Source organism: Squalius cephalus (assembly GCF_949319135.1).
Source record: "Squalius cephalus genome assembly, chromosome: 9".
Classification (NCBI taxonomy): domain Eukaryota; kingdom Metazoa; phylum Chordata; class Actinopteri; order Cypriniformes; family Leuciscidae; genus Squalius; species Squalius cephalus.
The window spans coordinates 21,280,673-21,308,195 of NC_137130.1; the positions used below are offsets into that span (position 1 = coordinate 21,280,673).

Consider the following 27,523-nt stretch of genomic DNA (forward strand, 5'->3'; position numbering starts at 1 on the left):
TGAGTCGATTCTCCTCAATGAATCAGTTGAACCATTGTACACAAGAGATCTGAAAGGTTCGTTCAGGATTCGGTCAGAGGTGTTTTCGAGTCAACAACTCACTGACTCATTGAACCGAGAACCGTCTCTTCTGAAAATGTCTGATTCATACTGAGCCAAGACAAATTGAGTGAGATGATTATAGCATTTAGAGATATTAGCAATAATCATAAGGTGCATACAAATGGAACCTTTAGGAACATTTAATGTGCTACGCTGTCGCTGGGACGTCAAGGACCACGTGGTGGCGTTATTACGTCATGGCGTAAAAGAATCACGGAATCGTGTTTTTAGAAAGGAACTGTTCAAAAGAACCGATTCCCATAAAAAAATCGGACTTCCCATAACCAGCGCGCGCACGATCCAGTGAGAGTAGCGCGAAGAGCTCGCGCTGGCAGTATTCTCCTCCCACGCGCCTGGAACGTCGCTACGTTTTCACGCATGCGCGCCAGGATTTATGTCAAGGCACAAAAGTGGCGCTCTATCATCTCCAGCTCTACTCCGGTAAGAATTTCTCTGGCGTTTTGATGCTGAACTGTGCGTAATTGGCCAAAGTTTTTACAACTATGTCCGCCGCGGAGCTCGAGCCAAGGAAACTATCGGGGTCACCTGTGTTTGTACGCGAGGGTAATTTAACGTGCAATTTTACCCCGCCTGAGATTTCCCCCCTCCGCCGTGGCAGGGTGCTATTGCCTATGCTCTCGCGCATTGTTTCGCTCGCTCTCTAATGGCGGACATGAAGCAGTGCTACCCGCTGACTGAAGGGGGCAAGATGATTCGCCAATTTGTAAATAGCTCTTGTTTTAGTAGCTAATTGGTAGATGTGCTTTTTAGACCCTAGTTAAATTGCAATCTTGGAATATTGAGTAAAATATGTGTGGCTTGTCACCTATTGGCGTTATAGTTGATGTTTCTTAACTGTGCAGCGCCCCCACAGGGCACCACATGTATTGCCTTTTGATTGCCAGGGGTAAACGGGTAACTTCAATTAAACCTTCACTCAAGTCTAATATCGGCAAGAAATATTAATCCTCGTAGAACTCCCAAAGGGGATTATAAGTATAGCCAAAAGCAGACGTATTTTCTAAATTGATGTGTTAGAAGTGTGTTCATAGCAAGAGTCATAGCATTAAACCTTTTAGAGTGCCGTTATGCATATATTCGGATACATGATGTTTGCATTCAGTTTCCCTCCAATTTTGTCGCGGGTATTATTCTCCGATAACTACTTCTGAGTAATTTGTTTCTCTACAATAACAATGGCGCAGTCTCGGAGGCTCTCCTCCCTCCAGTTCGCCGCTAATCCAATGGCTGCCTGCGCCAGAGAGGCCAGGGGTGGGAGTCGACACATGGGTCGGGGATTTTGTGTGAAGAGGGGCAGTTGGGGTAGATTGGGAGGCTCCTCCCGCCTTGGGGGTCTCGCGTAGCAAGTTTGCAGACCAGTTGGCCCTTGAGTTTCCAGAAAATAATGTAGCCTTTGAAGCACCGCGTGTTGACGTCGTCATCCGGTTGCCTTGACAGCGCGCGGATCGCGGTCGGGTGTGTGCGTGTGCGTGCGCGTGTGTGTGGATACGAAGGGTCCGGAGTCAAGGGCACGGCCCAGGGGTGAATGGTAGGAATTGCCCCCAAATGACTTCATTATGTTGCTAATTGACACTAGTGGTGCTCGAGAAGTGCAGCTTTATGGGGCCATGAAACTGCGATGCATTTTAGTGGGGACCTTCGGAAAACATTTGCGTTGTTGCTCAGAATGCAGACTTGGCACGCGCATGGCGCATATGCATGTGATTATATCACGTCTGAGAGGTGGATCAGTAACGCTGCATGTACTTTCCTCTCTCCAGCATCCTGATCATGGCATCATCACCCTGCAAGGAAAGCCCACAGATTCAAAATGTTAACATGTTTGTGTCACATCTATTTGAGCAGTGTTTTTGTATTTGCTGTTTGGCGTTGCCTTCACACGGAGTCTGTGCCGGTGTTACGGTTTATCTGGTGACCGTGTTAACTGGTGACCAACTTCCTGTTCAGGTCATCCGCTGCAGATTCGTCGATTCTGAAAGCACGAACTGACGCGATATTAAGCTGCCAAATAAACGCAGACTTGCTCGTTACATGCCTTTCGTGTTCTTGTAAAGATGACAAAGTATTGCTATGATCAAAAAAAGAAAAAGGAAAAAAAAGTCATCTTTCCACGGGTTTCGAACGCGCTCAGAAAAGAGATCGCTCCGTAAGAACACCGTGATAAACATGTTGAGCTATCTCACTAAACTACCCGTTACTTGCAGAACGTTGGACTCAATTCACGATTTCATTCTCGGCGTGACTTTATGCAGCTGTCCGAATCAAAACCAAACAATGTACCCGTGTTAACTTGTGACCTCTGTGTGTTTCCTATTACAAAAACTCACCATGGCGTTATTTTAGAAAATGTATACTACATGGTTTATGATTTCAAAGCACATTACATGGACTCTGTAGTCAGACAATGGTACATAATTGTGGCTACTACAGTTGTATAACAACTGCTATGGTTAAACTGGTTATTAATGAAAACATGGTTCTGTGTCGTCAGATACTAGCTCTGATGTCTCAGGTGATGAATATAATAACGTTATTTACATGTTGCTTTCGACGTTATTTTAGCCTAAAATTAATTTAGAAACATATGTGACTTCATTTACTTTGTCGTTGTAATACTGAATGAAATGTAGCCTAAACGTCACATTGTAGATGCTTATAAAGATTACATTGTAAAGGTGAGTTAACTTGTCAGCTATGCCATGTGATTTTTTGGAATGTCAAGTTTATTCTCAGGTCACTACTACTTATTCTAGGCTACTTGTTATTATTGTAAGTAAACAATTAATTTTTTTGTATAATTGATAACAAGCGTTTATTAATTAAAGTACCTTTTCTTATACACTCCATTTAGGTCAAACAGCCTACTTTTGTTTCTTTACACGAACACACCTGCATTACATTTAGCACAATCTTATTTTTTCCCGCCAAAACAACAATTATTTATTTTGTTAAATAAAGGGGGAAAAAAACTATTATATAAGCTAACTATCAAAATAAAGCAAACCCAGACTCAAAATGGAATCAGTCTGTCAAAACACAAGTTTCCAATTGATCATGACCATATAGGCTACTCAATTAAAGCGCAATGTGTGTCGAAATAAAAAACAATTGATGGCATTATGAAAACTGCATTATTTGTCATGTTTCACTTCTACCTGCAGACAATACGAAATCCAGTTGTTGTTTTTTCCCCCTTTCTTTTCCCCCTTTACTTTAAAGGGTCATTTCACCCATTTGAACATTGTTTTTTATTTAAAGTGGGTCATATATGTCGTCGAAATGTAAAATAATTTTTGAATTTGGTGCCTTCGTGACCGAGAAAAGACAAAAAATAACTTCAGAACGCATTTGTATGAAAGACAACAACTCCCACAATGCACCACATTGCACAGCTCCGCAAGCCACTCCCACTAATCCAGAAAGCGCATATCTGCCTATAAGAGAAATCACTCTTCCGTCTACAAGGCTAGCTACTACCAGAGCTTGAAATTCATTTCACATTCACACAAAATGTCTAGTTAGTTGGCGAACTCATATAGTGCATTACTCCTCGTTTGTATTTCTTTCGAAAAGGTGAATTATTGCATGGTACCTGGATGTTCAGTCAGAACATATGCGGTGCGAAACTAGGATAGTTCTCAACACAAACGTCCGTGTCCTCGTCTGATTCAGAGATTTCGTCCAGGAGAAATTGTCATCGTTGAAATTCTTTGCCGCAGACAGACTCTATCTCTGTGTTCGTAGCGGTTCGTAGCTGCATTGTGAGATCACCGGCGCCACCGGTCCGCCCTAACTCGAGCCAGTCCGGGCTCCTCGTCCGCGGCAGGCAGGTCTTCTGCCTCGGCTGCTCTTCGCTATAATGCGGCTTGTAAAGGTAGCCACAAACACCTGATTCAAGCATCAGACTTCCGAAATCCTCTTCTTCTATATCATATTGAGCACTCTCCTCCGCTATTGTCATAACTTTACATCTGTCTCCACAGCGCCTGTTAGCTTAGCTTCAAACAAGATGGAGGATATTGCTTTCAGTTTCAGAGAGTAAAGTCCCACCCACTGATCTGTAATAGGTCTGTAGCGTGAGCGCGCCCCACCCTGGGAAAGATGAGGAACTAGTGCTTGTAGTCTCAACAGAAATCCCCCCCTCTTACACTTCCTCCGACAATGACGCAAAATGAAGATTTTTGCGTCATTGTAGGAGGAAGTGTAAGAGGTAAATAACAGATTTCTCCCGTCTCAGGGGAAAATGAGAGAGTGTTGCATGACCATTCAATAGTATGACTGGGTTTCTAACAATGCAAAGCTTAATGCAAATGGGTGAAGTGTCCCTTTAAGCCTCTCTAAATTGTTTGTTGACTATTTAATGTGTGCAGCTTTACAACATACTATCTAAAAGTGAATGAGTCATTACCTGAATGTACAGTCCGAACCTGCTTTTTGGGGGTGTCGGAGTGTTGATAGGGCCCATATGGGTGTTGATGGTGCCCCCTTAGTTAGTATAATAATACAATATTTTAAGCATATTTTTTTCAGTACTTCTGAGCTACTGTTGTAGCTGAAGTAGAGGCTTTATACTATATTTACAGTCTTGAACATATGTATTAATTTCTGACATGCTGTGTTTAAGCATTTGTAATTGTGTGAAAACACAATTGTAGCATTTTAGAAACTTGTTAATTCACTGAATTTTCGGTCAAAACAACATTAACTGTGTTAAGGGTGGTAGCACTTGTAAATGACTAGATTAAAGGATCATATGGTTTGATCATACATTTACAAAAAAGACACACTGGACAGTAATGAAACAGTGGTAATGTATATAAGGAAGGACGCCCCATAATAACCAGTAAGTCTATATGTTGTGATGTAGCGGTACATTGTCAAGGGTGTTCTTACATGTTAGTATGTATCCAATACTACATGTAGAATGCAAATATTTTACACTGTAAGGGTTCCAATTGTATGTTATAAAGCCCATTAAAAACAACATTAAAGGCCATGAAAAATGTCTAATAATTGTGAGTAAGTGACACATCTCGTGGGAGTTTTTCACCATGCAACCCTTTAAAATTATTTACCTTGTACAAACCCATTGTATTTTGTAGAGACACATTTTGTGGAGCATTGACTGAAAATGTTGGTAAATGTGACCATTACCTATATGAAGCCTCTAAGTCCGTCTAACGTTTTTCTTTAATGTTAACATTTTTATCAGGCTCCAATGTATAGGTTTCTACCTAAGTAGCCTCAGTAGGGCTGAGGCTGGGATATAGTGAGTTTGAAGTGAAAGCATTTGATAAACGTATACTATGTGCGGAGAGCATTCACTCAAAATTATTATCTAATTTTTGACATAGGTGGCTTTTAGAGGCTTTTGCATCGGAGGTGTTCATATGTAAACATTTTGGCTAAGAGGTTGCATGGGCAAAATGACCCATTTCACATTTGTGTCAGTTTACAAATGATGACTATTCGTAGCCTAGTAGTGTTTTTGGTGTTCTTTAAATGTTTCTCTTTAAATGGGCTACACTTCAAGGGTTCTCCTGGATAGTTTTTTTCCTGTATTTTATTATTTTTTTTTTACAATTGGTAAAACAAATGTATGTGGGAAGCCTGCCAATGTAAGAATGTGTGCCAGTAAACCACTGGATCACAACATATGGTGTTATACTAGGCTACGGGGCGTCGCTATGCAATACCAGTGTTTAGCTATGTGAATGGGATTCCTTACTTGTGACAGTGTGATTTTTCTAATCATATAATCAAACCGTATTCATAATTTAGCCTAAAGTAGCATTAGCAACGTTGTTGCTGGAGAATCAAGTTAATTATTTGCAACTGTACAATTACATAATTCCAATCCCGCATCAAGCAGATGTTGTATTGTATTGTATTTTCATATGATCAAACCGGTCCCTCATTAGGCTATATCGACTGCTTTTGTGCAATATATTCCCAATTCCCAAATATATATATAAATTATTCTTTTTTTTATTTATTTTTTTTTATATATATATAATTGATATATTGCCTACTGAACGTAAGTCACAAGGTAAAACGTTCACACAGTAGCATGTATGTGAAACGTTTCGACTACAGCACAAAGTTTATATTGTTTATATAGAGCTATTGAACGCAAGTGATAAGTTAGTTAATGTGTATAAGAATAATTGCGACTATGTGACGTTTACATTTCATTCAGTATTACAACGACAAAGTAAATGAAGTCACATATGTTTCTAAATTAATTTTAGGCTAAAATAACGTCGAAAGCAACATGTAAATAACGTTATTATATTCATCACCTGAGACATCAGAGCTAGTATCTGACGACACAGAACCATGTTTTCATTAATAACCAGTTTAACCATAGCAGTTGTTATACAACTGTAGTAGCCACAATTATGTACCATTGTCTGACTACAGAGTCCATGTAATGTGCTTTGAAATCATAAACCATGTAGTATACATTTTCTAAAATAACGCCATGGTGAGTTTTTGTAATAGGAAACACACAGAGGTCACAAGTTAACACGGGTACATTGTTTGGTTTTGATTCGGACAGCTGCATAAAGTCACGCCGAGAATGAAATCGTGAATTGAGTCCAACGTTCTGCAAGTAACGGGTAGTTTAGTGAGATAGCTCAACATGTTTATCACGGTGTTCTTACGGAGCGATCTCTTTTCTGAGCGCGTTCGAAACCCGTGGAAAGATGACTTTTTTTTCCTTTTTCTTTTTTTGATCATAGCAATACTTTGTCATCTTTACAAGAATACGAAAGGCATGTAACGAGCAAGTCTGCGTTTATTTGGCAGCTTAATATCGCGTCAGTTCGTGCTTTCAGAATCGACGAATCTGCAGCGGATGACCTGAACAGGAAGTTGGTCACCAGTTAACACGGTCACCAGATAAACCGTAACACCGGTATTGCATCAACATAAGATCTCAGCTGAAATGGGGCATTCGGTGTCAAAGCCTAGGAATGGACCAAGACAGACTACAAGCTCTGCATTGCAGTCCAGATGTATTGAAGTTCAACCAAAGTCTTTGCCTTTTGGAAATCTGTGTCTGCTATGACAATCCATCCGTTGTAAAGTTGTGTTGCACTGATTTTTGTTGCACGTGGTTTTGAGGCTAAACTGTTGCAGTCTAATTTTTTTATTAACAGAGATTTTACAGAGAGAGCAAAAAGATTGTTTTTAACTGTACTTTAACACATCACATGACTTCATTGTGAGAGAAAACACATTATAGGTAAATGGTGTGTGTTGAGCCCCTGTAATAAGTCTAAATGGGTCACATGTTGATGATGCAAGAGTTTCTCCACATTTATTAGCCTTTTGCTTGAGTGAATAAATGTGGTTGCTTAGTGATGACTGTTTCTTGATAATGTTATCATGGATACTTGGTGATTTCAAATCATTTTCAATTTCTTGCATTTCATAATTTAAGTTTGTAACAGTTTTTTTTTTCTTCCCAAAAACCCCCTTGTTGTAATTAGATTTTTTTTAATCCCTTGGTAAATTCTTAATCACATTGACATCTGTTATTATTAACATTATGCTGATCTAATTTGTTCAATTTTGACAGGTTGTAGTCAGATTGGTCTTATTTTGTTAGTCAATTTATCTTTCTGCAATTCAAGGATTATTGATCAACAAGCTAATTTTATACTCATAATATTCACGTGGCTTTTTTGCTTCCTCAGGTAATTGTTCAGCTCATTGTGTTTGTGTCTACAGGTGGTTGCCTAAGCAATGGATGGAGATTTGGAAGCCAGGGCAGATGTTGAGGAGGCATGTACAGTCACAGGGGAGGGGGAGGAGGAGGAGGAAGAGGAGGGTCATGTGAAAACTCCCAGAACAGAGCAGACTCCATCTGCAGTAGAGTCACAGACAGCACCAGACCTGCCCAAGGCCTCAGAAGACAATGATGATGATGTAGTATTGGTAGAGGGGCCTCCTGCTCAGTCTCAGGGGAGAGTACAGCCCCTCAGCCCCACACCTGTTGAGACCCTTGCTGCTGCCAATGACTGTGCAGAGTCGGCTACCACGGCAACAGCTTCATCCAAGGCGCCCAATCCTCCCTCCTCTGCAGCTACCGCCGGCACAACCGCATCAACCACGGCCAAAAGCCAGAGTGAGCCAATCGTTATCGACGATGAGGAGGATTCTGAGCTCAAGGGTGCCGCCTCTTCCTCCTCGCCACCCTCTGAGGCTAAGGATGCCCTGAGCAGCACAGAGCCTGACTCTGAAATCAAAATCGCTAGCGTTACCACACTGGGAATGGACTCTTCTGCGGTTGCAATGGCAACGTCAACAGCAACCGGCATAGAGGATATAAACCTCATGATCACGAATGTGACGTCGCTGAAAGGCGAGGGCGGTCCAGTGGCAGGCCGGTTGGAGGATTTGGAGGGGGCCGAGAATGGGCTGCAGATCAGCAGTGCATTCAGCTTGAACCCAGAGGCCCAGCAGAACCAGGGTACAGCCGGCAGACCGTCACCCACATTCAACCCAGGACGCATTAGCGCTGCAAGCCAGCCTGTGCAGAATGGAGAAACGGGGACACACCAGAGATCTGGTAATTCATCCACATGTAACTGCTGTGTCATCCTTTACACAGAACATGATGTGCATTAGGCTTGCATTGACTTGTTTCTCTAGTACTAAAAAAACAATACCATATCTGTATTAGAGGTTTCAATTTCCAAAGGCAATGCGCCATTATCCGTAATGCATGTTGTGCAAAGATGTTTATACCACTAGGAAAGATGGCACACTGACAGATATTTATATATAGGCTATATATATTTGTTGCAATGAAATGGAAGTAGTGACAGATAATTTCTTCTTTATTTGAGCGAAGCGGATTGTCAAAAAACAAAAAATGCAGGGTGGTTCAATGCATTGATTGTTGATTGGATTTTAAGATGTGGGTGTTGTTCTCAAAAGTTTATGTAGATGAACCTGAGCTTGCAGGGGTGGAGTTTAAGAGGACTATATGATTGTAGAAGTCTGGCATATGTCACCAGAAATAAGTCTGTTGTTTTCACCAGATGGTCTAGTAATGATTTGATTAAATATTACGAGGTCAGAACATTTAAAAAAAAAAATTAAATGCTTGCACAGATAATTTGTAACATGAATTTAGAAAATATATCAGGTGAATAAGGACTTTAAGAGATGCTCTATTGATCTTAATAAACTTTGATGATCACTTGATCCATTCATGTGCATATTTTACAGTAGTTTAAGGTAGTATTTTTTTTGTTTGTTTCCAGTATTCAAAAACCAGAAGGTTTGCAGATTTCTTAACAGGGACTGTCATGATGTATATGAGGCTGAATCTTTTTTTGTTCTCCTTCAGATTCATGGATCTCCCAGTCGGCCTCTTTTCCCCGTAACCAGAAGCAGCCTGGAGTGGACTCACCGTCTCCTGCAGCTCCTCTGCCCAAACCTCCCTGCCAGTCCTCCTCAGGATCCCAGCAGCCACAGCGCACCATGAAAGTCACATGCGCCAACTGTAAGAAGCCTTTGAAGAAAGGCCAGACTGCGTACCAGCGCAAAGGATCGTCCCACCTGTTCTGCTCGACAACCTGCCTGTCTGCCTTCTCCCATAAGCCCACTCCCAAGAAGAGCTGCACCATGTGCAAGAAGTACGACTTTTTAAAATGAGTTTCAGAGAGTGAACTTATTTCTGAAAGTGTTAACCGTAGATTAAAACGACACTTAACCACTCTTGCTTTTTATAGAAGTACATTGGTTTGATTGTTTTTTGTTTAGTGTGTCATTCTCTCTTTTGTGCTTCTTTTTCTCCAAATCAGAGACATTACCAATATGAAAGGAGGCACCATAGTGGCCCAGGTGGACTCCAGTGAATCATTTCAGGAGTTCTGTAGCACAGGCTGCCTGGCAGCTTATGAAAACAAACAGAATCCTCAGAAGAACCAGCTCAAAACGAAGTGCACCGTTTGTGGAAAGCTCACTGAGGTCAGACCATTTACATTCTGCTATACATTTGATTTGGATTGAATAATGCTTCCACAAAAATATTAAGCAGCATGACCATTTTCAGCATTGATAATCAAATAAATTCATTTTATGAATTTAAAATCTTCAGTCTTCTTTCAAAAACATAAAATCGTACTGACCCCCACATTTTTCAAGCGAAATGTATGAATCAAACTCTAGAATCAAACTATTTTAATGTATATGTTAAGTCTTATGAAATAATGGTCATGAAAGTTGCATGAAATAAATTCATTCTAACGATTTTCTAAACGCATGTTATAGATTTTATTGTGAACAATTCGTCCGTACATGTTTAAATTTTTATAATTGTTTTGACCGTGTTTAATTAAAATGTCGTAACTGGGCCTTCCGGTGACATATGACTTCACATGACTCCAATCATTTAGTCTTGCTTAAACCCCGCTCTTACAAGCTCACGTTCATCTGCCTCTTTTTTGAGTGCAATGCCCACATCTCTAAATCCAATCAACAACTGACTCCTAGAATCCTGCCCTGCATTTTTTACTCTCGGATGTACGTCACAAAGCAGATGAAAAAGTCTGACGCTACTTCCATTTCATAGCCACAATCGTAAAGAGTTTGTCATAAATATGTCTCTATTCTGTAATTTACAAATCCTTATCCTAGTTAAAAAAGCTTCGTTCGTTAATTAGTTTTTGTTACATGATGTTCACTCAGTAGGCCTAACTAATAAAAGCAGCAGTGATAATGGCTGAAAGGCAGCCATCGTGAACTGGGTGATGCTGGTGAATTAATGAATCATACTAAGGTAAAGGCTTCGATAATAGATATCGGCATAGATTTATTAATTAATGATGAATAATGTGACGCATTAGAGCTAGATTATTCCCATTACATTCAGCAAGGTTGTATACACTGCAAGTGATGCAATGTGCTTTAGGGAGTTTTTATTCTGATGGTATTATGTACAGAAATTTTTGAATTTTGACTATTTAAACTTGTGCGGCCAAATAATTTTCATTCGCAATAGAGCGCTGGAATACTGCCTTTGAAAGTGCTGCCAATTTGGAAGGATGGTCAGAATCATCTCACATATTCATTGTGTGTATAATACAGTTTCATTGCAACTGGATGGAAAACCCAAGTACTGTAATTTTCACCCACCTTTTACTGTTGTGCATTGTAGAATATAATTTTAGAGCACTATGAAGCCTCCAGCCTTGTAGCCATGGTTACTGCTATCCTTGACTGTATTTTGTGGTGTATCCATAGCGATCACCTTGGGGACAAGAAAAGACCATTACACCAATTCAGTAGTCTATTTGTTGATTTATAACATTAATCTAACTGTTGAATGATCATTAAATACAATGCATCATTTTGATGTATGTTTTTGTATCTTCTCCAGATTCGACATGAGGTGAGCTTCAAGAACGTGACCCACAAGATCTGCAGTGACGCGTGCTTTAATCGCTACCGAATGGCTAACGGGCTCATTATGAACTGCTGCGAACAGTGCGGGAACTACCTGCCAAATCGTACCACAGCTAACCACTTTTTACTCATCGATGGTCAGCAGAAACGCTTTTGCTGTCAAAATTGTATCAGGGACTATAAACAGGTCAGTGTTTTAGTTTGATGTTTTAAAGTCCTGAAAAATTCACTATTCCTTTCAGCTCAGTCTTTCATTGACATTCAAATCAAGAGACAGTACAAAGTCAAACTGTAAGGTCCACATCCCACAGTTCTGTGAAAATCTTATTGCACATTTGTTTCTGATTTGAAATTGTGATTTAAAAAAAAAAAAGTTTTGCTATGCTTGTTTTTAATAATTAGTATTATTATTACTAAACAAAAATATAAAAATATGAAATATTACTATTATAATATTTCATTGTAAAATAAAATCAATTATTTAAGAAAAATAATAATATAAACATAATTTATTTTACAGTGCAACTGTAAAATTACAATACTAACATTTATGGCTGTCCAGAAGTTTTCATTATCTAATTTATTCTCAAATGCATGATATAAGTGACTCAAACTCAGCAGATGCAGAGATGAATTTGTGTGGAGCAGCATGTGCTGTGAACCGAGCCACTCTAACACACTAAAAACACCTGATCGTGCTGCACGCATGTAAAAGAACACCGGCTGTGCTTCACTCTGAAACACGCAACGCATATTTAATAGGGCTGGGACGATACACCTATTTCCCGATTCGATGCTATCACGATACTTGGGTGCCGAATGCCGATACAATATGTATTGCGTTTATTTATTTCTTTTTTGAATTGTGATTCTACAAGTATTGCAATTCGATATTGCAATTTATTTATTTTTTAACACTAGACCATCGGGAAAAGTTAAATCATACACTTATACAGACTGTACATGATGTATAAGATGAGTCATATTTACAAAAACAAATCATCACATCTTTCTGACTTTTATTTCAGAAGCATCATACAACACTACATTCTCTTGAATAAATGATTCAAAAACAAATACATTTTTTAATAGTCACTTGTCGCCACTTAGTGGTGAAACAATGTAATCGATAAATGCGTCATTTTAAGCACCACGTTTCTATCAAAAGCTGATTTTGATCGCTATCGTAGACATCAGTGTTCATATTTGAACTTTATACTTTTATCCACGTACTTTAACTATTGCATCACAGAAATAATGATACTATGAGGTTGAAAAGGCTGTTTGTGAAGCTGTTTCATGACAACTCTCTCCGGGTCAGCAGCAGCGCCAACACAGCTTTGAATGTTGCGATATGATTTTGTCAAAGTTTAATAGACAGACGAATTGAAAGATCGCGTGGGTGTTTGAATCGAGATCAGTCTTTTAAAGATGAATCGTGCAGCTCTATTGTCTTATCTCTCTCTCAGCATATGAGTAGCGCGAGGGCTTTTCAGTGCTTTCAGTCTCACGTCTCTTCAACGCGTCCACTTGGGTTATTACGTCACTCAATACTCATAGATAATGACACATTTCATCCTCTGTTGGAATGAAAGTGGCTAACTTCTGTCAACCTCATCTACAAGCAAGGACAAAAATAAAGCAATTGAATTTGAATTAATATCGATTCTGGAATAATAAAAAAAAAATTAGGATCGTAAAAAAAAAACAATTGCGATAGCTAGGTGACTTGATTTTTCTCCCAGCCCTAATATTTAAATAAATCTGAGCCTTTGTAATTTGATAATCACACCAAGCCATTTTGCTATTTAGGCTTTGTTTTGATTAATTGTGCAGCCCTACTTCTGATGTTTTTAGTGATTACTCTCAATTATTCTCTTTCCACAGACTCATGGGAAGATAGTGCAGTGTAGTGGCTGTAAGGTGATGTGCAGATCATTTGATGCCACTCAGTGTATCGGGTCAAATGGAGCCATGGAGTCTTACTGCACCACAGCCTGTATGACCAAGAGTAAATTCACAGCTGCTGCACAGAGTGAGTAGAATCTAGATAATCAAAACCTAGAGCTGATATTGCGACTCACTCAATGAGTGCTAAACGTCCTACATTTGTTTTGTTCTGAAGTACATATAATGGCCATATATTTTTTACCACATTTATGCTCACCGGGCAATTTGATTTCTACAAATTCAGAGTCAGAGATCTGAGGTCGGAAGAACTGAGTATCTGTTATAAATGTCAGCTCATGTTTGATCTTGTTTATATTTGTAGATTCTGAGCCCTCATGCCACTTCTGTAAGAGAAATGCATTACCTCACTATCAGGCAACTCTGCCTGAAGGGAAGGTTTTGAGCTTCTGCAGTTCACAATGTGTCACCAAGTTCCAGGTACTTCAGATGCCATTTTAGCTTTTTATATCTAGCATTTCTGTAGAACACTGAGTAGAAGAACTCAAGCTAGTACATGCCTCATTAAATGTTATGAATGTCAATTTCTAAGTACACAATAGTGATGTTCTACTGGTGGCTTTGTTATCCAAATGCCCCCTGCAGAATGCCACCATCCAAACATCAGCCAATGGGCAACTTCCTGCTTCAGCGTCAGAGAACATTCAGCTGAAATGCAATTACTGTCGTGGTTCCTTCAACCTGAAGCCAGAGATTCTGGAGTGGGAGGTGAGAACATTTTCAATTAGCCTATTATTTTGTTAGATTTAAATCTTTTAAAGGAATTCTTCTCCTCAAAATTAATATTCTGCCATTATTCACATTGTTCCAAACCCATATGCAGGTATTTTTTTATGGAGCAGAGTTATTTTTCTTACTGCTGTTATTATTTACTTTCTGTTTTTATTATTTATTTTATTATTGTTGATATTTATATTTTATTTTGTTTATTTTATTTCTAAGTTACAAACCACAGTCTAGTGATGTAACCCTCTACAATGCGAGTAAATCACTTGCACATGCGACCAAATTTCACTCACGGCAACTAAAAATATCTTTAGCCTATGGCTAGAAAATGGTACAATTACAGTCACCTGGAATTGAGTGAATGAAAAAAATAAAAAATAAGTCTAGTATATAATATCACTGAGCTATATGCACCGGTGCTTGGCTGAGAGCGCCCTCTGTCACTTTCTCTCACACACGCACTTAAAGGATAATTCCGGTATTTAACACTTTGAGTCTATTTTGTAGTTTGTTTTGGATGAACAAGAGTGGTGGACAAAGAAATTTTGACAATGGTTCCTGTCTCGACTTTGACTATTTTAGAATTGCCCATGACCGCTTTAGAATGGGAGTCTATGGCCATGCACAAACATGTCCTTAAAACAACCCTTAACGTTCGTTTTCAAAACTGTTCAACTCACCGAGTGGTTAGTGGTGTTCGTTGATGATTAAAAACAAATATATCGGCGCAATGTATGATTTCAATCCGTTTACTTTTCTATAGTGGAACTATTTTTTCAGATACCTCACAACCGCGTATAAACTCCCGCTCTTCCGTAACTTCCGTTGGTCTGCTCACGCTAGCCTTCTGAGAGACAGAGAACCGAGCGAAAAGACCTAAAAGACTACAACCAAATGTAAACAGCCCCCTTTCCGTTTCCGGTAGCGCAGTAATATCAACGAGCAATGAGTCCTCCAACGGAAATCAATGGGATTTTACAAAATGCCAAATAAAACACGACAGAAACTGTATTTCGCTACGCTACTTGTTTTGGAACATCAACGAACACCAAGAGAAAGAGCGAGCACATGCAGGGCTCGTTGACAGAACTGTCACTGTCCCGATTGGATGTCTTCAGTGAACGTAAACAGTTGAGAGAAAAAGCATGTGTACAGTATCAATTTATTGGATCTTAAAGTGACAGCAGCCTAATATTTCTGCTGTCTGTTTTTAATGTTAATCAAACAACAGACTCACTGCAAAAAAATCACTCAATGCTCTTGACTGAATAACTTTTAAGGATTCACCTTTATTTAATGACTATGTGGTGTTATTTTACATTTGATTAGTTACAGAAATTGAATAAAGTAGCCTAATCTAACTAATATGTATTTAACTACTGTTAGATCTACCTGTAAAATCTGAATAGCACTGCTTATTTAATCTTTGTTCTATTGTTTATTTGTGCTATTGCTTGTAGTTTGATTTTTGTTCTTATTTTGTTCTTAAACAGTTATTAGACTGTTTACTTGACTTTTAATAGTGTTTGAAATTTATATTTTTATATATTTGTTAAATTTTGTCATTTGCATTGTTCTTGCATTCCATTTGAAAAGTCTGGTGAGTAAAATAAAAATGTACTATCCAATGGCGACTCGATCTCAGTGTCTGTAGAGGGTTGTGATATGCTCCAAATCAAAACCAATAACATACAATTTTTATTTTGTTGTTCAACATACAAGTTTGGAATGACATGAGGGCAAGAAAATAATGGCATAATTTAGATTTTTGGCCAAACTATTTGCCTGAATATCTGATCTTTGCAGGATAAAGTCCATCAGTTTTGCAGTAAGGCCTGTTGTGATGACTACAAGAAGCTCCACTGCATAGTGACGTTCTGCGAGTACTGTCAGGAAGAGAAGACTCTGCATGAGACTGTGAAGTTCTCGGGGGTGAAGAGGCCCTTCTGTAGTGAAGGTCATTATTCTGTTTACAGTCAAACATCTGGGCGCGTTTAACAGCACATTGTCCTGTGATTAAATCTACTGCTGTTCACATCATGACATGCTGTGATTTTATCTTTAAGATATGAGGACAGTGTTCTAATGCATTTGATGTATTATTTTAAACTATTTACTAAATGTATTCATAATGACGGGTGTGATATATCAGGCTGTATTTTTATTCCTTCTGCAGGCTGTAAGTTACTGTTCAAGCAGGATTTCACCAGGCGTCTGGGTCTGAAGTGTGTCACTTGCAACCATTGCACCCAGATGTGTAAGAAATCTGTCACCAAACAGATAGACGGAGTCAGCAGGGACTTCTGCAGCGAGACGTGTGCTAAAAATTTTGACGACTGGTACTACAAGGTACACTGGTTTGATCATTCCTGGCTTTAAGATCATGTGACCAAGCCCTGATAATTCTGCTTGTTCACTGAACACGGGTTTGTACAGGACTGACATATTGCATTGAACTGACGTTTAAAAAAAAAAAAAAAAAAAAAGGCTTCCAGATTAAAATACACTCAGTAAATGTAGGACTATTATGAGGTATTACATATTTATGGAAACTGTTGATATCAGAGATCTTTCATACTTTAAATAAATTCTGTTGGAAATTACAGGTTAGAATCTTTGACCCAAATCTGTGCTGCAGTAATTTGAAATATGTATTTCTGTGTTGTGTCCACTAGGCGGCGCGCTGCGACTGCTGTAAGGTACAGGGGAACCTGACAGAGTCTGTGCAGTGGCGTGCAGAGATGAAGCATTTCTGTGACCAGCAGTGTCTCCTGCGCTTCTACTGCCAGCAGAACGAGCCCGACATGGCCACACAGAAAGGCCCGGAAAATACAGCTTTAGGTACAATATAAAACCCCACATCTGGAAATATGCACATTTAAATCATGCTGTCGTGTTAAAAAAGAAATCCTTTGGTCCATTTACAGGGTTTGGAGGACCAACCCAAGCGTCTAAGATGGTGAGGGTGCTGTCAGTTTTGACTGAATCATTCTTAAACACAAGAAACTACAGATTGGCACATAGAGTAGTCGTTTCGATTCACTGTAGTCCGTTCTGATTGTGACTCTTGCAGTCGTTTACTCAGGGGCCTGTATCGTATGCGGGGGGAGGGGTCCTGAAGGATGTGAAGAATAAAGCTGTGCTCTGTAAGCCCCTCACCATGACCAAGGCCACCTACTGCAAACCCCACATGCAGAGCAAACCGCTGCAGACAGGTGAGCAACTTCTGTTCTGTGATGATACAAATGCATAAACTTTTTGGAAAAGAACGAGGGTTATGAGCTTCTGTCTCTGCTTCCCCTCAGATGAGGCAGGCCTGGAGGGCTCAGGAAAGGAGTATGTTCCTGTTCCAATCCCTGTTCCCGTTTACATCCCAATACCCATGAACCTCTATGCTCAGGCCACGCCCACTCCTATTGCAATACCTGTACCGGTAAGTGTTTCCTCACAGAATGAAAGCAGCATATTGTTTTCAGTAAACGCACAGCTAAAGTAAAAATTTCAGGCAGTTTTTGTTCGCATTACAGATCCGTATCCTTCGCCAAATTATTTCAGTTACAACAGCCAAAGAAGCAAAACCCACGAAGACATTGATCAAAATAAGTCTATTTACAATAAATCTAAAAAAAAAAAAAAAAAATATATATATATATATATTATATATATTATATATATTATATATTTTTTTGTGTAACCTGCCAATACTGATTTGTGCAGATTTCTTTCTGAGAACAATAATTGGCAGCATATACAAACAAAAATCTACTTTTCTTCAATTCAAAATTATTTTCATTAAAAAAAAAACACAAAAAGTAATAATTCAGTAATAAACAATTTGCAAATAGACAGCACAAATAAATGCAATAGAATAAAGACAGATGTGAAATAAACACAGCTTTAAGTTTTTCAGGTGGGTCGAACAGTAGACTATATTCAGGTAAGAAAAGCTACAGAAATTGAAGTAATCAAATGTAAAATAACACTGGATAGTCTTCATTATAAAAATTAAAAACAGATTAATGCTTACAAGTAAAGTTGCAAAAGTTATTCAGTCAAGAGCAGAGAGTGATTTTCTTTTTGTTTTTTGAATAACATGACAGCAGCAGCATGGCTTATTTTGGTCTTAAAAGTATTACAAATTGCGAACTTGGTGTCGTCTTCACTCATAGTGAAGAACTTCCAAGCCAACGACATGTTTACATGTGGCTGTGAGTGTGGCTGTGACGTTATTGCCTGCGCCGTTGGTAACAAAACGGGCCGGATCGAAATCGGAAAGGCGTGAGACCGGTACGGGCCAAGCATGTGGAAAATCGGCCTGTCCCTGGCCAGTCGATCGGTGCATCTCTAATAGAAATGACAACCATTTCCATGAAATTACATATTACCTATGGGAAATGCTCTCTCTCCCATACATGCACATACAGTAGACACATACTCGCACACACGTTTCTCGGTAGCAAGGTGGTAATGTTGCTGTTCTTGAAGCAGTTAAACTTACAGCTTTGCTATTGGTAGAGACGCTTCTGCCTTAATCAATGAATCTCCATCTCTAATAACTACATTAGTCTGCATACCAATGAGATGTGTTAGAAATTAGTTCTACACACAAGAGCATTTTAAGGACAAAAACCTGGCAAATGTCTTGAAATAAAACATCTGAACAATGTCAATTGAGGTGTGATGACAAAGTCCATTTGTGAAAATGCTTTGTTGTGCTTATATTCTTTTATTTATTAATTTTATTTAAATTAATAAAACAAATGTTTTATTATAGTATATAAAATGATATATATTAATTTATTTTATTCACATTTTATTATTTTTTTTATCTATTTTATTAAAACGTAAGAATGGTCTAAAAGATATCTTATCAACATTCCTCCAACTACATGGAGATGACCCTTATTGATCTCTGGCTCGTTCTGGTGCTTTCAGGTGCCTGTGCCAGTGTTTCTACCAACCACGCTGCAGAACGCTGAGCAGATTGTGAAGACCATCAATGAGCTCAAAGCCAAAGTTCCCTCTGACCCCCTTGAAGCTGATCTAATAGCGATGGCTGAAGTGATTGCACATGAAGAAGATGAGAAACCAAAATGCTCAAGTATGTACCTGTTAGGAGCCATCCACCTTTGACAGATGGAAGCAAGATTCTGCAAGTCACTGCTTTTACCTCACACAGATTCTCATTTCTCAGCTTTTTGACACCCTCACCACTTCTGCTCCAGTAGCAATCCCACAATCCCGTCTTTATACTGAAATCATAATTCTGGGCCGAATAAATACATTTAGTCAACACACCAATACAAGTAACTCACCAAAATTGGACAAAAAAATATATTAAAACTAGGGATGTTAACGATTAATCAATAATCGATTAATTGTCGATAATACATTTAATCGATAAAACGTATCAATCGTTGATTAAGCAGGTTCATGCGCGTGCGTGCTGCTCAACCGTGAAACATGTAAAGCAAGCATGCCGGAGTTATGTTTGGGACCGTTTTACACCTTCATCATGACTATAAGTTTGCGTGTGCATTCGCAGCCTTTTGTTTTTTGCAAATGTAAGTTGTACTATTGTTTATTTTGTGTAGGCCTTTATGATGCATTTGGTTACGAATTAATGCTGTAGCGTGTGGTGATCAGCTTCAGTGCGCGCAGCTCAAACGGCCATGCACAACTAATACTGACTATGATTGGGTCTGTCATATTACATAACATTATAAAGAGAACAATATTGTAATAAAAAAAATTGAATTATTTGGGTTTAGTTGCAGTGTTTCATCGCGATGCTCCATGAAGAGCGCGTCCACAACATGAGTCATTCTGAAATCTGAATGGCACGTAACTTAGATCAAGCTCACTTGTGCATTCGTGTCATTTTGTGCAGATATAATTTATAATATTATGTTTATTTTGTATATGTCTGATTTATCTCATTTAGGATGCATTTCTTTGAGTTAAATAACACCCCAGTTTACCGGTGTTCATTCAGCGCGCGCAGCTCAAACAGCAATGCACGACTAATAATAACTATGATTGGGACTGTCATATTAAATAACATGTGAACACTATTTTATTATAATTCATTGGGTTTAGTTGCCGTTTTCAGCTCGTTGTTCCAGGAAGAGCGTACACATTCTGACAAGCACGCATGCCCTTTATTTAGATTAAAAACCCTTCTCATTCAGTTGGTGAGGAACATGGTGTTTTGAGCAGCATTTGCAGACCCTGTCGTGCTGTTTGACATATGCCACTGCAGTAAACGCACATTGCAGTATGAAGGCTAACGATTAATCAATTAATTGATCGTTAATTTAAATGACAATCGATCATGGGAATTTGTGAAAATTGACATCCCTAATTAAAACAATATTAAATAATATATTCTTCATTTAGTTCTATGCAACAGAATCAGATTTAACAGATTTATTTTTTGACCAATTATCAAAATAAAGTATAGTCCTACAAAGCTATTATCAGAGCATGTGAGCAGATAGCAGGGAGCCGAACAGTGAACGAGATTGTAGCGTCATTTTACCAGCGTTGCCCAGCACGGCTATTACAGCACAGTATAGGGCTATTGCAAACAGAAAGAAGTCTACTACAGAGATTTCATGTCAGCATGTTATTTGAGCAGACTTTGCTTTTCTGGTGAGCGTGAGCGGTACATGAGTGGAGCATTTGCTTGGACCATGAGCAACTGAGCAGAGAGCGCACACAGAGCAGAGCAAACTGGGTGCCAGTACAGACTTACCTGCTTGACAGAGTCGCTTCGAAGTTGTGCATCTTTGGAAGTGGTGCCACTCGCAAAGTTACAAAAAATGCTGTGCGAGAGTGAAACCTGAACAATGAACACTGATTGGCGGGGCGGCATATATTTTTGGCTCATGTTTTCTGCCTTCTGGCTAAAAAACGAAAATGTCATTTCCGCCCGATAGTTTTCGCTGGCTGAAATTTCGGTGCATCCCTACTTCTTTATAAACCTGTTTTTTCTCTCCATTCACACTGCACCTGTGTTTCTTGTTAAAATGACAATGCATGTCTATTGTGTCGTCTTGAACCAATTGTGTAGAATCAACCAAAAAAAAACTTTTTTTGTAGGCATCAAATGTGAAAAGAGCAGTAGAAGTGAAGTGAAGATGGAAAGTGTAAAACATGAAAATGGCAGTGGTAGCTCAGAAGAGGAGGAGGAAGATGACAAGTATGAGCCAGATTTGGACCTGGAGAAGGACCTGCCCCTTGGTACTGTACCACCAAATGAACACGATTGTATTATATTTTTAATGTTTGGAGGGTCAACATTTCCCTTTTTACCCATCGTGATGTCTACCTTGAAGTATTTTCTTCTGTTAATCTCTCTGAATATGTTTTCACTGTTTCCAAATCGCAAAATTGTATGTAGTAAAGACATGTTGCTCTGGTCTGTTCCAGCGACAGAACCCGTCCTGGTTGAGCGTCTAGATACAGACATGCTCTTCTCGTTGCCTCCAGTCCTGGCTGAGGAGAAAGAGAAGACGCCTCGGCCCAGAACCAGGAGGAGGGTAATGAACGCATCCAGCCCAATAACATCACATCCAGTGCTGTCCTGTGATTAGAAAACCATTTGCTGTTCACATGCTGATGTGTCGTGATTGCTGAAGTTTTATATGAGGCTCATAGTCACAGGGGCCGATTGTGAACAATAACTCTGTGTATGCTAATGTTTCTGACCTACTTTTGCTACAGGGTCAGAAGAGGCGGGCAGTAGAGGAAGAGTCTTTATCCTCGTCACCAACAGTAGAGTCCTCAACAGCAGAAACCTCTTTCCCCTTGAGCTCCAGATACGGCTTAAACGCATGGAGGAGATGGGCAACATCTGAAGCCTCACCGTCCAGTCAATCCAAAGGAAAGGAGAGCCAGAAAGAAGGTATTCATCATAATTGATCTGTACTTAGTTCTTTCAGTTTGATGCTTAATTTGTAGATTGTAATGCAAGTTGGTCCCAGGGAAATTTTCATAAACTTTTGTTTGGTTTAAATGTGCTCAATGATTATAACTTCACTGCTGTTCACATTCTGAAACCATTTTGTTGATCACTTTGAGTTATGAGGGCACTTTTTTCGATACATATGAATTGATTGTAGAATCACACTCTTGCGATGTTCGTGAAAACAAGTGTCTTAGAAAGTCCTCAAGATAACCTTAAAATGTCTCTTTATGCTGTACTGATGTTTCTCAAGGTAATTCTTTTTTGTTTCTCATGGGCAGTTAGTTTAAAAGGCAGTCTCCTGTCCCTGAGCCCAGCAGAGCTGAATCAGTCTTTATCTTGCTTCGTCAAAGAGGTGTGTCGTCCCAATGGGGAGCGCTATACTCCAGACAGCCTCCTTTACCTCTGTCTCAGCATCCAGAAGGTGAGACTGTTCACATCCTGAGTCTTGCACATGCTAGTTGCATTAAAGCAGTAAAAGAGGATCATTAGACCAGTGCTTCTCAAACACCCAATTCAAGTCTTGCAGTCTCTACTAATGAGCTGGTGAGTTGAATCAGGTGTGGTGTTAGATGCATTAGACAACAGAGCCTCTTGTTAAAAAGGGCAGTGGATCAAATTTTCAGTAAACCTGTACATTTGATATAAATGAACGTTACAATGTGTGCTTATGGAAATTAATAATATACATAAATAAAAATATATAGATGCAGGTTTTTCTCCAGAGTAGGGGTGTACAATTAATTAATAATAAATAAATTAAATAAATAAAAATTCCAACTGTAGCCTTTGCAATTTTTTTGCAGATATACCAGTGTCATTATGCTTGAATTTGGTTATACTTTTATTCATTCTTGTCTTTAGATCAAAGTAAGGATTCCCTGATATTAAAATTGTTGGATATTGATAAGCAGATATTTGCCATCTCCAAAAATCACCCATAGAAATCAATGGAAGACTATCAAAATTGCTTTGTGAAATCATTTGTCAATAAAAGGTCTTTTACTATGCATAAAGCAAACAAATATGAAGGGGTGACATAACACATCCATGGTTATGTCACAAACACACACAAAAGTGGACCTTTTTTTAAAGTGAATTTCTGTGGAGACCCCCAAACTTCAAAGCCATCTTGTGATGAGACAATCCTGTATAAAATTACAAGTCCTACTCCTAGTTCAAAATCAAAAGTTCCCATCAGTTGAAAAGGAGAAATAAAGAGACCGTGGTCAAGTTAGTAGTTAAGTTATGTTAAGTTTGAATTTAAACTCTGCAGGAAACTAGGTCTAGGCTTGAGCACTCCTGGGTTAAGTGGTGTCCAGTGATTATATCATTTGCTGTTCACATCCAGAAACATGATGTTGATGCTTTTGCTATGAGGACACATGACACTGCTCATTGGAAACTGACCTAATCACTTTTTATTAAAGGCATTTGTCTTGCAATGTGCTGTCATGTTTCTGTTATCACATTTTGTGGGTGTTTTGTAGTATTTGCAGGACAAGGGAAGGACAGATGACCTCTTTAGTGACCCACAGTACCACATGTTTGGGGAAGAACTGAACAAGCTCCTCAAAGACTGGCAACCCAGTGTCCTTCCTGATGGTAAGTGTGAAGATATCATTCTAATATGGCTGTCATTTTGAAATGTCCAATGATTATAACTATTGCTGTTCACATTCTGAAAAGTGCTGTTGACTCAATCCAACTATGAGGACATTTCACACACAAGAAGCGCTCAGTATATTGAGTCTTTCCTTTAACCTGATTTTGAATGTTGTGTAATATTATTGCTGATTAGAAATACAATAACATAGTTTGCATGAGCTGTTATGATCAGTGTTGTTCCAGTGTTAAGTGTGAGTGGTTTTGTCTTGAGGTTCTCGGTGGGGTCGTGTGGAAGAGCAGTATCTGTGGAGCAGCGGTCAGCTCGGGGAGCAGACACCCTCCGTCCTACTGAGATCCCTCCTCTATCTCAACACCAAATACTTTGGTCTTCGCACCACTGAACAGCACTTACGCCTCTCGTTTGGAAACGTCTACGGCCCTAGCAGTTCCAAACCGCACAGCCATGAGACCACCGTCTGTATACGCATCCCCTCCATCTCACAGGAGCAGCACGGTGTGTTCCTCTGAAGCACTATACCATAGCAAAATTAAATGCATTTAAAATCTAATGTAAAGTTACTTTTTATATATATATGAGAAACATGTCTTTTTTTCCATAGAGCAATCAGGAAGTAAGAGGAGGCGTAAAGATGACTGTGACTCAAACTTTGAGGCGGACAGTGGTTCAGGAGGATCTGCTCACTGTCCTGTTAAGAAACACGAGTGCCGACTCTATGAGCTTTACCTTTCGAAGTGGTGAGTCTCACATAACTGTTTATTTGTTATACAATTGAAGAACTTCATCTAAAAGAGGTGTGCAGATCCTTTGGCCGAGCACCAGCTCTATTTCGGTGGGAAAGGGCAACCCAATAGCATGATTAGCTAGTTCAAGTTGTTTTGAACTAAGCAGTGTCCAGTGATTATAACATTTGCTGTTCACATTCTGAAATACGGTGTTGACACTTGTAATATGAGGACACATCATAGTCTGTAAAGAGACCCTGCGGTGATTCAGCTGTGCAGTCAGAATTCCTGTGTTGGTGTGGTATTAATGTAAAACTGTTTGAAAAGATGTATAGGCCAGACAAAACAAAAACTGAATTAAGACTTTTATTCAGCAAGGATCAAAAGTGACCATTTTCTATTTCAAATAAATGTTGTTGCTTTGAACTTCGTTGTATTCGTTTAAGAATCTTGAAAAAAATTGTTTAAAAAAAAAAAATGAAGCAGCAAAACTGTTTTCAACACTTATAAGAAATGTTTCTTGAGCTGCAAATCAGCATATTAGAGTGATTTCTGAAGGATCATGTGACATTGAAACTCGTATAATGATGCTGAAAATTCAGCTTTGCCATCACAGGAATAAATAAAAAATTAAAAAATAAATATTTTAAATTGTAATATTTCAAAATTCTGTATTTGTGATCAAATAAATACAACCTTGGTGTGAATAAGAGACTTTTTTTCAAAAACATTTAAATAAATCTTACCAACCCCAAAACTTTGATCCGGTGTGTAGATATAAATATGCAGAAGAGATAATTAAGTTCAATTTTACACTGTTATCTTAAGCAAATCTCAAAATGAATATCCTTTTTTCTTACTGTGATTCCTAAAAAAATACTTGTAGCATTTAAAACTATTGATATTAGGGTACATTTTATTTAAATGTATATCAGTTTATCTCCCATAACATGGAAATATTTTGTATTGTTATATCAGCCATATTTGTAATATCGCTGTATCTCTAGTTCTGTGTGGGATCTGATTGCCGTTTTTGTTGTTGTTTAACCGGTCTCCTCTCTTTCCCCTCAGCCCAGAGTCTGTGAGACAGAGGACAGATTTTTTTTACATGAAGCCAGAGGTCTCTGCTTCCTCGGACAGTCCGCTGTGGTTCAGCTCGACACCTCTAGAGAATAGCGTGCTGGCTAGGCTCCTGACTCGAGTGCTGCTGGTCAGAGATCTCTATAGAGACAACCAGCACGAGGAGGAGGAGGGAGTCTAGAGGCCGATGCACTGAAGACTTCTTACTATGCTGTCGTGACACCCTGTGCATCACCAACGAGCTGCTTACCATGTCACACCCTGTCACTCTCCCTTTAAACACACTGATCCCGATACAGCTAAGAGATGATGTCAGGATGGATTTTGGTGGGATAATGCTGATTCACATCAGTCTTCCCAAAGACCCTGAGGAGTTTTCTCCAGAAACGAGACTTACAGGATGCTGCTTTCTTCTTTATTTTTTCCCCCTTCCTTTCAATTTGTTGGAAACTTGTGTTCATGTAGCATTACTTGTGTGGCCACTGTGGTCTAAAAATATTTCTAAATGTAGTCTGTTAGCAGACAACAGACACAAGAACTTTGGTCCTCTAAGGAAAGGTTTTTTTTTTTTCTTGCTGCCCAACAAAGCCTTCTAAAGATTCAATTTATTTATTACTGTTGATTGACATCTGTTAAAGAGAGTCCAAGATTTTGTAATAGCAGGGCAGGGTGTGTGTGTTGGACGCTGTGCCATGTGTGCAAATTCTCTGGCCTTCCATAATAGCATTAAAACCTGCTGCAGCCCTGGACCTCTTCTTTGTGCGAGTGGAATGAGTGTGTTTGTGAATGTGCCTCTTTCCCTCCCCTTTCTCGTGTTGTTTTGGAGTGGATTGGATAGGAGTTGGTTCTGCACAGCCAATACGTTACTGGTATTGAACCTTTAAGTGTGAAACTATTCCTCTGAACAATCAAGTGTATGAAATTTGACTTTGAATTTCATCTGCTGCATATGCTGATTACACAGATAAGCAGAGACATGTTGTTTGCTCTGTACCCTTCCTGGAGTCTTGAGTAATTTGAAGGATGTGCGTGTGCACAAAAGTAATTAAAAGTTACGTACAAAACACTTAGCTTATGCAAGATTAAAAGTGATTTATTTATACGGTGAAAGTCAGTGGAGTTTGTTTTCATGGCTTTTACGATTATTTTCCTTGACCTTTTCTACCAATAAATTACAAGCTCATTTCTTGGTCTCATTATGGTTTACCTTTTAGACCCTTAAGACTGTTAAGCAGGACTGTGAAATGTGAATTTTCAGTTTTGTCATTTTGTTTTCAGCCTTTTTCTTCTGTTGGCTTGGAAGGGGTAGAAGTGAGTAACCCTCAGTGATGGAGTAAAGGTGTTTGTTTTGTGCTTGCTAAGCCAAGGGGTTTTGGGTTATAGGGTTTTTGGAAATATTAAACTTTGACACTTAACTCATCATACACCGTTTTTGCAGTGGACATGAATGATACCTCAAATCGTTCAGCTTGAGGAAATGTGTTCTACTTGAAGTGATTGGAAATGTGAAATAATCTGCTTGATTAATGCATAGAACTTTTGCACTATCATTCAAGTTTGTACATGCTTGCTTAGTCTTTATTACTATTATTTGTCACTTTTTAATATAGTCATAACACTCAGTAGTGGCCAAAAGAAAATAAGGTAATTTACACTGTCTTTCTATAGGAATATACTTAAAATCTAAACTAGAAGTTATTCTGTTTATTTATTTTCAAAGGAGCCACCTTAAATTACATCTCTAGTTCTCTCAAGCTTCACAAGGTTCATCATGCTATTGAAAAACCAATATGTGTTGAGACTTGTTGACTGCTTTTCTGTTGTTCTGTTTTCCATTTTTTTATGGTTTCTTTTAGCTTTGTAATGAAATTCATACTT

General features: G+C 38.9%; 1 protein-coding gene across 4 annotated transcripts; it reads left to right on the forward strand.

The window, feature by feature from the left end:
* Window positions 1-404: 404 nt before the first annotated feature.
* zmym2 (zinc finger, MYM-type 2) lies at window positions 405-27,523 on the forward strand. Of its 4 annotated transcripts, none has more exons than XM_079881325.1 (23): window positions 405-543; window positions 7,864-8,704; window positions 9,491-9,779; window positions 9,948-10,113; window positions 11,525-11,737; window positions 13,438-13,585; window positions 13,823-13,938; window positions 14,104-14,226; window positions 16,051-16,201; window positions 16,421-16,593; window positions 16,920-17,085; window positions 17,172-17,203; window positions 17,318-17,459; window positions 17,550-17,677; window positions 19,180-19,345; window positions 21,349-21,489; window positions 21,679-21,788; window positions 21,973-22,153; window positions 22,495-22,637; window positions 23,704-23,818; window positions 24,093-24,335; window positions 24,442-24,577; window positions 25,637-27,523. In XM_079881325.1, the coding sequence occupies exons 2-23, from the start codon at window positions 7,879-7,881 to the stop codon at window positions 25,824-25,826; spliced, it is 4,098 nt and encodes a 1,365-aa protein (XP_079737451.1). In that variant the 5' UTR covers window positions 405-543; window positions 7,864-7,878; the 3' UTR covers window positions 25,827-27,523. The 4 variants fall into 4 exon arrangements, with proteins under 4 accessions (XP_079737451.1, XP_079737454.1, XP_079737453.1 ...); XM_079881328.1 differs by having other exon boundaries at window positions 17,330-17,459; XM_079881327.1 differs by lacking the exon at window positions 405-543 and adding an exon at window positions 594-666.

Bases quoted from the DNA above. Each gene is read 5' to 3' on its own strand.
- zmym2 (XM_079881325.1), top strand. From the start codon at position 7,879: ATGGATGGAGATTTGGAAGCCAGGGCAGATGTTGAGGAGGCATGTACA. The intron at 17,678-19,179 runs GTAAGTGTTTCC...TGGTGCTTTCAG, and splicing joins CTATTGCAATACCTGTACCG to GTGCCTGTGCCAGTGTTTCT. The intron at 23,819-24,092 runs GTAAGTGTGAAG...TTTTGTCTTGAG, and splicing joins ACCCAGTGTCCTTCCTGATG to GTTCTCGGTGGGGTCGTGTG.